The sequence below is a fragment of the Diadema antillarum genome, unplaced genomic scaffold (assembly GCF_040938485.1).
Source record: "Diadema antillarum isolate AM-2024a unplaced genomic scaffold, OU_Dant_1.0 seq00000546_RagTag, whole genome shotgun sequence".
Classification (NCBI taxonomy): domain Eukaryota; kingdom Metazoa; phylum Echinodermata; class Echinoidea; order Diadematoida; family Diadematidae; genus Diadema; species Diadema antillarum.
The window spans coordinates 1,000,827-1,011,970 of record NW_027271492.1 but is presented as its reverse complement, the minus strand read 5'-3'; the positions used below and the strand labels follow the sequence as shown (position 1 = coordinate 1,011,970).

The 11,144-nt window shown below is 37.7% G+C and overlaps 1 protein-coding gene across 1 annotated transcript; it reads left to right on the top strand.

Moving 5' to 3' along the window:
• Window positions 1-9,361: 9,361 nt before the first annotated feature.
• On the top strand, window positions 9,362-10,653 carry LOC139734723 (uncharacterized). The gene is made up of 2 exons (XM_071645516.1): window positions 9,362-9,375; window positions 9,673-10,653. The coding sequence occupies exon 2, from the start codon at window positions 9,696-9,698 to the stop codon at window positions 10,515-10,517; it is 822 nt and encodes a 273-aa protein (XP_071501617.1). The 5' UTR covers window positions 9,362-9,375; window positions 9,673-9,695; the 3' UTR covers window positions 10,518-10,653.
• The last annotated feature ends 491 nt before the right edge of the window (window positions 10,654-11,144 follow it).

The following is an 11,144-nucleotide window of genomic DNA, read 5'->3' as shown; positions in this document are numbered from 1 at the left end:
TATTATTTGTATGCATACTTTGATTCCACCACATTACTGAACATGGAGAGGGAAATATGATATATATCTCCAAAATATTTGACTGGGAGGGGAATGCTTGAGGAGGAACTGATGTTGTGTTTCATTTTCTCTATTATGAGGAAAAGTGCTCAATTCCAGTTATAGATGTACACAGAGAACATCTATTGCTAGCATACAATTGTGTCTGTATTGCAACGTCAGGTTCACTGTTTTCTGTTGGGTCAGAATTTCAGTTTCAATCATTCACAGGTCCCACAGATGACCTGGCCGGAGTCCCTTTGTCTTGTGGCATTGTTAAAACAGTTTCAAGTGACAATGATTACAATTTTAGTAGCACCAAGTCCTGCGATGGCCTATCAACGTGGAGCATAGCAGTTGTTGTGATGTATGCAAGTATTGTTGCATGTCATGACTAAACCAAAACTCTTAATGAGGCGGAACCATGTTGGAGCTGTTTGTATGGTGTTTTTTTTTTTCTTTTTTTTTTTTTTTTTTTGCATCAGGCAAGTAGTATACTTGTGTAATCCTGTTACCTTGAAGAGATATTTGTTGAGTTTTATATCCTTTCATCATTTTACTGGCATGATAGATCTCCTCCAGTTGCTATGACTGTGTAGTTCAGGATAGAATGTTCTATTTCCATGTTTATTTATGTGTATGTCATCGTAATCAATATTCAAAAGCACATCTGTATTTATTGTAGGCTTATGTTGTGATTTGACAATTAAGTTTCTTGTAAGTTTCCAATATGATAATCATTGTTAATGTGTCTTATTCGCAGCTGTCCAATTTACTCACCTCTAGGAAAAAGCAACAACTCATTTCTTGATAATGGTAGGAGAAAGTCTGAAATTAAGTCATCAATCTTTGAGTATATGAATGCAAGTTCGTCTTATAATGATATTATTTTACTGGAGCAAATGAGTGAAATATGTGTGACCATACAACTGTAGTGCACTACTCTGAGCAAAACACATACATACAAAACAAAATAAAACAAAACAAGAACAAAGAAACATCAGAACACCAGAGCATCAAAATTGTATCACTATTCTAAGTAACACAGAATTGTTTCTGGATGAATATGAAGTGTTTGGATATTATTAAGATAATGAAAATAAGAAGGTGAAATAAAAGTTTGATAAAGTAGACAGAGCAAACCACTTCCCTTATGTGCCAGTCTTTTGTCAGTGAATGACACAAATAAGTTCAAATAATCACACTATTTTGAAAGGATTTTCTAATCGTAGTTTTCAGGTTACCCTCGGTAATGCTCTCCAATCTGAAGATGTTCTTCAATGCCGAAAACTTCCAGTTTTCATTTTGCAGAAGAATCCCTGACTATGCATTGTGATAAGAGGTGTCCCCGCTGGGGTGGATGATAACTGGCCAATTGTTTCAGTCCACAGGATTTGGGGAAAGTATGTCATGCATGTGGGACAAGTAAACTTCACTCCCATGCAAAGTTTGATCAGTTTTGCTCCTTGTTAGACGACACATCGCAGATTGAGAACGCCAACATGCGCAGCCAAGTTGTGCAAATAAGAAATCGCCCCACAATTTGGCCTGTAACAGTGACTACAATGTAGCCCAACAAAGTGTTGAGATACAAACAATTCACAAGCCAAAAATTTGTTGCAGTAGATGAAATCATGTAAGAGGAAGATTAGTATGTGCGTTTGATTTCCTGTTTGTCGTGTATGCAGAGGAAGGGAAGATGGGTTACTGCAGTAATTTTATTTTTGTTTTAATGTTGCACTCCATATATGATGAACTACTATCCAGATTGTAAAGAAAGAAAGAAAACTTCTTACATGCTGGTAGATTACAAATCACCAACACAGTGTGTATGATGGTTGAAGCATGCACCATATCATATCCATTCCACCTCTTCTAGACAATGCCATGATGTGTCAATAAAGCAAGATAACGGAACATCTTTCTTGGTTTTTTTCTTTTAAACTGAGCCCTGTCATATGTAGACAATTCCACAAGTATTACTGGTAGTCTGATGCCATATACAATTATTATGAAGAAGTACAGTTATGAAGATTGGCAAGACAACATTTTTTTTTTTTTTAATGATGGCAAAATGGTAAAAATGAGCAAATTTCTTCCAGTCCAGAAGTCTTCAAAGTCATTTTTGTTTGTTTGCTTTTGTTTTTTAAATATTTATTGAAGGAAAGCTTCCTGTCTTTCTGTACACATGAAAGTGTCCTGTCATGCACACTTGTCATTTTTTAAAACTGTGTGGTACTCTCCCTCACAAAGTCACATTTTGATTTCTACTTCCAAAGCTCGACAAGAATTGTGTGCTTGTTGCACTTTTTATACAGTTTGATTTGTGATGTCACACAATAATCATTTCAGTTCAAATAACTACAAACAGGTGTTTTGTATCCATTGTGGAAGTTTACTACACATAAATTGTCTTTGATATGGCAATCAACACTTTTTACCCTAGTAATGCAAAGCTTCAATCAGCTTAGGGTGAGCTAAGGAAAGATATATTTTCAATTCTCTCTAGGTATTATGTGTTACTCGGTAATTACTTTTATTGTTAATGCATCTTGTAAATATCCAGACATTTGTGAAGATTAATGTTTTGTTATTTCATAAGGAGGAGAAAAAAAGCATTTTAAACTTTGACTAACATCAGTACTGATTTTATAGGTTAACTTATGGTTTTCAAAAGAACTTCCTTTGCAGCTAGTATGTTAGGATATTTCATTTGTTTTAAATTCATTCAAAATTGTGCAAAACATATTGAAACTTGGTGATGATTAAAATAAGGAGAAATGCAATAGATATTTCATTGTTTTGATGCCAATTTTGTACCGTGTTTGTGTAGGCATGGAGGGTTAACGCTGTGCTTACAAGTTTACATAGATTAAAGGCTTTGTTGGTATTCAGTTAGAACTATAGATGTCAATATAAAGTGTATTTTAGGTACTGTGGTTTGATTCAACATTTCATAATTGCCATTGAAAGCATGGATAAGCTTTGGATGCATTTATTTTTTCTTCTTTTTTTATTTTATTTAAATTTTATTTCACTATTCCAATATGCAATGAAGCAGACTCTAAGTTTGAAATATTCCAAGGAGTTTCCAGAGATAAATAATATATTTTTAAACAGTCCTTTTTTTCAACGATATAGTATGGCTGTCATATTATTAACATCATAACTACCTTTCCCCATTTTTTTATATTTGTACATTCTCCATCATTAGGTAAATTCAGCGATCACAGCTCCATCATTATACTTTTATTAGCTTTCTTCTGAAAAAGTTATGTTGTAATTAAGTGTTTTTTGATAGAGAGAAGGGTCATAATTACATTTTAGTGAACATGACAAGGCCCATTGTGCAAAGTACTTTTTCCCTTTGTCAGTCAAAAGAAAGGTGTAGCCAATATCTGGGAAATGTGTTCACCCATTGAAAACGAGTCTCAAGCATACTTGGGGCAAGTGTTTACGGGAAATGTGTGTTGTAGTAAAATCAGCCCGTCCTCAATGGGTTAAGAGTTGATGCGAGGCTTTTATGGAACTTTGACTCTTTTATTGAGGTAAAATCAGGCCACTAAAGGAGTTCTGGTGCACAGTCAACATTTGCTTGATTTTGTACCTTTTATATGTGTTACATTACACCCCATTATGGATACTGCATTCCACTTGCATAAACCAATTTTTGATGCATGTGATTCTTACACAAGCACCCCTTTTTCCTAAAATTCTGCAGCAAATTAAACGCTCATGTCAATCGGAGTGAAACCTGCCTCTAGTGGTATGTGATTTTAAGTTTTCCTTCTTACATGCAAACTGTAGGTCTATACACTGTAACATTGATCATCTCAGATTGAGCACAAGATGTTCCTACATAATGAATGCTCCAGCTTTGGTGATGTAATATTTTTACTGTTAGCATGTGCACTATGATAATGTACCCAGAATATTTTAAGGATATACCTTTGGAGACTGTAATCCTGTGGCATTACAAATGTCCATGTGTACATAATATATTGTCAGACTTGTTATGTTTTACTGTCACTGGCTGTACTGTTCTGAAATACAGAGATCTGGAGCATTTTCTAGGGAGAGGGGAGTGTTTTGCCTAAAATATCAGTTGAAGACAGATTGGTTTGCAGTATAGGTGAAATATTTTGCCAGTTTTTATGTTACCTCTGCGTATGCCATGTATTTGTTCCAATTTGCTTGTTTGTTTGTTTTTTTATGTTAGAATCAAAATGTGATACCCCTGCCCAGAGTGTGATTGCAATATTTGAACTCCTATTTCTGTGCAAGCACGACTTCAGCGATCTCTGTTTTCTAGAACACCAGGCCGAAAATGTGTCATAATCAGAGACGGCAAAGTTTTCTGTGTAGTTGATTCCAATTGAAACCTCCATGTTGTGAAATCATGTGCTGTTACATGACCAAGCTAACTACTTTGACCTTGTACCTGAGATGTGTTTGAGGATTGTACATGTATTTCTTACTGGATACAGTACCAGAAAGGCGTAATTGTGTCTATGTGTCCTTTTTAATCCTTTGACAAACCCTTGCTGTGCAACAAGAAACTGCAAACAAAATGTAGTGATATGAGAAGAGCAGGTGAATTGTGAACTCCATGTATTTGGCTTTGCTTCGATTTCACTCATGTAGGCAGGGTTACTGAGGAGATGATCTCTTGTGAATGTTTCTGGTTGTGGTTGTTGAGGATGTACTACAAGTATGTTGACATGTAGGCATGTTGCAATTTTGACACACAGACTCTTCCACAGAGGAGTAATCTTGGAGCTAGAATTGAGCCTTCTCCTTGTGTAGCTTGCATTTTCATTGATAGGCATTTCTGTGATTTGTGTAAATTCATCGACCAGCATCAGAGTCGTTGGATTCATAAACTTGCAATTGATTTCAAAGTTTGAACAACTGAGTGACCCTGATCTCCAGCTACATGTGACCTTTGTTAACATTCAGAGGTCAAAATAGTCTTGGTTTCAGGCTGCATATTGTGTTGTATCCTTAGGGTTCATCCATGTGCCATAAGGAAACTGGAAATATCCAATGGATGTGAATGTACCTGCTTCATCTCAGCCTGGAACCAAGACTAACATTTTTTTTTCTGTTTTTTTTTTTCTTTGTTGGGGGGAGGTGGGGTAGTTTGAGATATTAGTAATGGAAAGGTCAATGTACACCATTTAGTGATGTGACATTCTGAGTGGTTCCCATGGAAACACCTCACTTCCAAAAAGGTGTGCAGTTTTGTGTGGTTTTACCATGCTCTACTTCTGACCCTGTTATGCATCTATGATGATAAGTATTGATCCCTTACTCCTTAAGCCATATTCAGTATTCTTGTCAACTAGATGTTGTGGATATTCCACAATATGTGTGTAACTCTCTTTCTCTTCTGGTGGAAGTTTGAATGTATTTAGTTGATTATCTTAGATTTATTTTCTCAGTATTTTTCAAAAACTCTTATATCATTGTAATTAGTATGCATTACATGAGGTATGTCGCCTCAAAGATATTTTTATGACCAACTTTTCATGTGATTTTAAATGATAGTTAAGTTACTAGTTCCATACGAGATCTGTTATATGTAATCCATTATTTTTTCTCTCTCTCAATTTTATCATTGTAGATGTTATGATGTGATACAAACATACTAAGTTGTAAGATATATCAATAGGATTTTTTTGTGTCATGAATAGTATGTTTTTCCAGCAAACGATTTGCGTAAAGTACAGAAAAGACATCATATGCATGTTATAAATAAAGATATACATTCTTTACCAAAAATTGATTCATATTTGACTCTTGTATTTTTCTTTCCACTCTTAGGAAATCAAATTATAGAGCATTTCACTGTTGAAGCATGCTCATAAATGTACACCACTCACATTATGTGCAAATGATCTATGACATGGCAGATATTATGATATCTTTGGAGTTGATGTGTGTATACACTTAGTACAATGTATTGGCATAAATCTATCATTTGGTGAGATTGTGGTGTGTGTGTGTGTGTGTGTGTGTGAGTGTGTGCTCGTGTGTGCTCCACCTATAGATTTCAGTTGTTGAACACAGAGGAATGTGACAATTGTATCACAAAGAATGGGCTGTCTCTCGGGATCTCACTGAGGTATTATATCCAGTGCATTTAGAAAATATTAAATTGTTCTTTTCTTAATCAAGTGCATGCACACACACACACACACACACACACACACACACACACACACACACACACACACAAAGGGAAATGCCATAACATGAAATTATCACAAATAAGGCAGTGATGAATTACTGAATTGTTATGTTTGTAGAAAGGCACTATGTGCCCACTACAGGGTAGTAAAGACAGGAAGAGTAGAAGATTAAAAAAAGAAAAAGAAGATGAAATGGGAGATGTGTTAATTATTTGCCTCCTGTACCAATGATAAAAAAAAAAAACTGCCATTGGTGTTGATTTCATTCATGTGAATCCACTGTATGACTGAATAACTGCAGTTACCTATCACACACACACACACACACACACACGAAAAAAATAATGAATTGATGAATAAGAAGAGAATATATATATATGTATATATATATATACATACATACATACATACATATACATATGCATACATACATAAATGCAGGTCATAATTGCCATCTATACGTTCCAACTCGAAATGCAGCAGAGGCATGTCTTTATAGCATATGCTTTCAGTTACAAATGACCATGACAAATGAATGTAGGCCTACTTCATATAATTCATCTCTCTTTTCGATTCTTAATTTTGGATATGGCCTGCTTTCTTTCTCAACCATATTTATCAAGCAAATGTATGTTTTTATTTCCTCTTTGAGAAATGTAAGTTTTATGCATCATGAATTCATCCAGGAATTTAACATCTATTTTAGTCTCACCCACAAGAGGGCCTTTGTATACCTGAATCTCTCTGTCCATCTAAAAAACATCTCTCTCCCCATAAAATAAAATGCAGGAAACATCTCTTATCAGTCATACCGGGATAAAAAAATATTCACATCTCTTTTATTCATGATATATACTGCCTATATTATCACGATAACAGAGAGTACATGCGTGAATCGCTCATACATATTCAGTAGTAGATTATGATGTGAGTAGCCAGTACAATGTACATGTGTATGTCTATTAATTGCGGGATCCAGGAGATATTGATTCGTGTAGCAGAAATATATTTGGAAAATCTATATAATGCCGGTGAAAACGACATATAGGCCTGCTGGCGGCAATCCCGGCGTTTAGGGGCAGAAGGTCGTTCTGTCGCGTTCACCGCACAGAACTTTAAAGAGTTCTGTGGTTCACCGGCATTGGATTTTCCAAATATTACAATGTATTCTGCAACACGAATCAATATCTCCTGGATCCCGCTAAAAAAATAGTCATATACTGTATACTAGAGTAGGATAATAGATAGGCTGACTACTCTCATCATAACAAAACCTGTGCGCTTACTACTTTACACACTAATTTCCCCAGGACCCGAGAACTGACAGTCATGACTGGATCTGGATGTCAAAGTCACCTTCAGGCGAACCGCCCGTAACCGGTGCCTGTCATCACGAGAAGTTCACTATTTTCGGTAGATGACGACGCTCCATGCCCTCGTTGACGTCGATGTCTTTGGACCAATGAGCCTCAAAGCTTTTCTCTCGGAGCTCCGCATGAGCGCTTTGGTATGGGCGAGCTGAAAAAGCTGATGCAATATTGCCCATACAAGTGTTCTAGTGTTCGTACGCGTAAAAATATAGTTTTATTTGATTTATTTAGTAAATCCAGATTGTTTACCAATTTACAAGACAAAATGAAATTAGAAGAAAAATCGTGTTTGAAAGAATGATTGGGGATAAGATTGAATGGAAATATAATTTGAAACTTGATGCTATGTGTACTATTGCGGATTAATATTTTCAACATTTTCTGTAATTCGGCCCTCGCCCTTTCTTATTATTATCCACACATGCCACATTGCGCCATATTTCCTCATGACAAGACACAGAGAAGTACAGCGAAAGATCGCTCAAGATGGCTGTGTGAAAGAGAAAATCGGGCACCCCCTCGGCAGCAGTTCGTCAAGAATTGCTATTTTCAACATGGCGTAAGTTCTTCTGTACATTCTGTTATGTATTACTGATGCGATTATTTTGCTCGTGGTCCCATGATCCCAATAAAATTGAAACTCAGAATGAATGACCACCGCACCGGCACAGATGTTTACCCCATCCGCCCATACGCCATAGTTTTCTACTGGGCAAGACTACCTTTTGTGTGAAATAGAATGTCTATTTTCGAACCAAAATGTTCAAATATTTAATTTTGATTTAGACCATCTAACATATAACAACAACTTGTTAGATGTCTGTCACAGAAGTAATTATAGCAAGAACATACATGTAACGTTAGAATATATGAATGAACTGATGTCGAAGGATCTCTTCTGTTAGTGTCGGGCAGCACTGCCACTTGTCTTTGTTTCAGCAATATTTTCCAGATTCCTGTGGGATTATTTTGCACAGCAATCTTCTTTGTTCTTCAAAAGGGTCTGTGTGATCATAAATCGGCATTTATGTTTGTTAAAAGGCAATTAACAATTTCAAGAACCTAGTTATCAAATGATACGGAACAAATTAATTTATGACATGGCAGTAACCAACTTTGTTAGGTTTTTTATTCATATTTAAAGATTCTTACCTTATGTGCATGGTGGTATGTTGGTTGCAAAGTTTGTTCTCTTGCCAAGGAGAAAATTTTTGTAGAGCTACCCATGCAAACTTGAGCCTTGGTTACAGTCATGACCATGGTGATGACCAAAAGGCAAAGAAAACATTTTTATGATGTTTTTGGAAACTTACTGGATCTGTTTAATTTGTAAACCTTTATTTCTTGGCACACCACAAAGTTTACACACAAAGATAGTAAATTAAGATTGTCTAAGCAATTTGAAGAGTTTTACTCAGACACATGTAGATCAACCAATAATACACATTGCAATGATCTTTTTGTTGCAGATCCCAAAATGGCTTCTCCGCATTCTATGCTGGAACTGGACGAATCCAACCAGTCGACACGATCATCATACACAGAGTACAAGCAGGCATTTCTCAAGACTTGGCATACGTAAACCAGCAAAATGAGCTTCACAGAGGACATGCCAGTTCTGTCGCTGTTCAGCGACGAAGACTCTCTGTGGGGGCAGCTACATGAGGATGGGGGACTGGATACAGACTTCTACTCCTCACCCCCAAAGGGGGGAAAGCTGGAAACAGGCTTGGACCCTTTTGCTGATCAGTTGTCGCCAGGAGCAGAATCAGGTACATAAAAATGTCTTCCATGTAGGAATTGGATATCTTTTGTTTGTTTTGTTTTGTTTTTCTTCCTTTTTTTTGGGGGGGGGGGGGGGGCATGGAGTGAATGATGAGAAACAAGGTGTGAAAGAAGTTGTCAAACAGACTTATTTTTGGAGTGAATTTTGTTTGGTCACAGCTAAGATATTCAAAGGGAAACTTCAGTAAGTGCAGACACAAGTGAAAAGAAAATGATAAATGTAGCACATTAAATTTGTGTTCGTTTAAGATTGTGATTTGCATTCTCCCTCTTTCCTATTCCAGGCGATGACCCTCTGCCTGACTGGATGTCAGAGAAGGTCCCGCTGAGTGCATGGCTGGGCGACGAAGAAGACATCCCCATGGCTGACCTCATGACCATCCCTGAAGCTCCGATCCTGAAGTCTGTCCCAGCTGAGGCCGAGGCTCTGCTCAAGGAGCTCCTTGTTGAGGCCAACACCCCTCCAGCAGAGCCTTCTCTGGTAGAGGAAGACGCCATCTCTCTTCCACCAGTATCTCCGGCCCAGTCACCGACCTTTGACACCGTGTCTGCATCTAGCTCCCCGCTGTCATCGCAACCTCCGTCCCCCATGGCTACAGTACCCGAAGGTCCAGCAGGCGGGGACCTGGAAGCCCAGGCCCTCGCACTGCTGGACTCCATGGGCTGCATGGATTTCTCGTCCATTTTAGATGGGCAGGTCATCACCATCACGCTACCCCTACAACCGGACCAAACTGAGCAGGAGCAAGAGATTTCAGACCCTCCCATTTCTCCTCAGTCCCTTGCGTCCCCATCATCTGTTCAGTCTGAAGACAACTCATATCCACTTTCTCCACCACCCAAAACGCCAATCAGGAGAACAAGGACAAAGCAGAAGCTTAAGAATGCATCACCAATAGACCGGAAATCAAGGAAGCGCGACCAAAACAAGCAGGCCGCGACAAGGTACCGCGTGAAGAAGCGAGAGGAGACCGACACCTTGATGACCGAGCTTTCTCAGTTGGAGGACACAAACAGGAAGCTCAAAGATAAGACTGAAGGTCTGGAGAGGGAGATCAAGTATCTGAAAGATTTGTTGATCGAGGTGCGGATGCTGAAAGGACAGATAAAGGCTGTTGAGAAATCGTGACCAGGCCTCTGTTTACAAAATTGTAAATGATGCTTTGTTTTAAGTGTTTGTGTTTGTGAAAAATGTTGGTATATTTTTGTAAAATTTTGAAAGTAACATGTTGGTAGTGATCAGTTTGTGATGTTTGAAATCATCTAGCACTGCATATGATTAGCACTGCATTAGGTTTTTGTTTGGTTTTGTACTGTTTTTGGCTTTCCTCATGTTGTACATGCAGATGCAGTTACAAAGGACACAAAATGAAGACAACGTGATAAATTAAGTGGGGATAAGCAATAATAATGTCTCAGTACTGTGGGTAGTGAGGTGTCAGAAAGTCCCATTGCAGGGGGGGGGGGGTCTGGGTCCTCAGTATTTTACAATAAATGGCAACTCCCCATTAAATGGCAATTAAATTTGAGAGTCCCCAAACAATTAACCAATTAGTTGACTGCTCAAATGCTCACTAAACCCATTACCTGTTAAAGTGCTTGTAATTCTTGCAAGAAAAGAAAAAGAAAAAAAAAAAGCGGCAGTGTCTGTAATACCCGTGTGCAAAGTTAGTGTTGGCCTGGAGCCTTGTAATTGAATATTGTTACCACTTCACTGGATTCAGTGGTGGTTCATGCAAGATTCTTGTAAATAAAT

Excerpts from the sequence above, each read along its gene's own strand:
- LOC139734723 (XM_071645516.1), top strand. The coding sequence starts at position 9,696 with ATGTCAGAGAAGGTCCCGCTGAGTGCATGGCTGGGCGACGAAGAAGAC.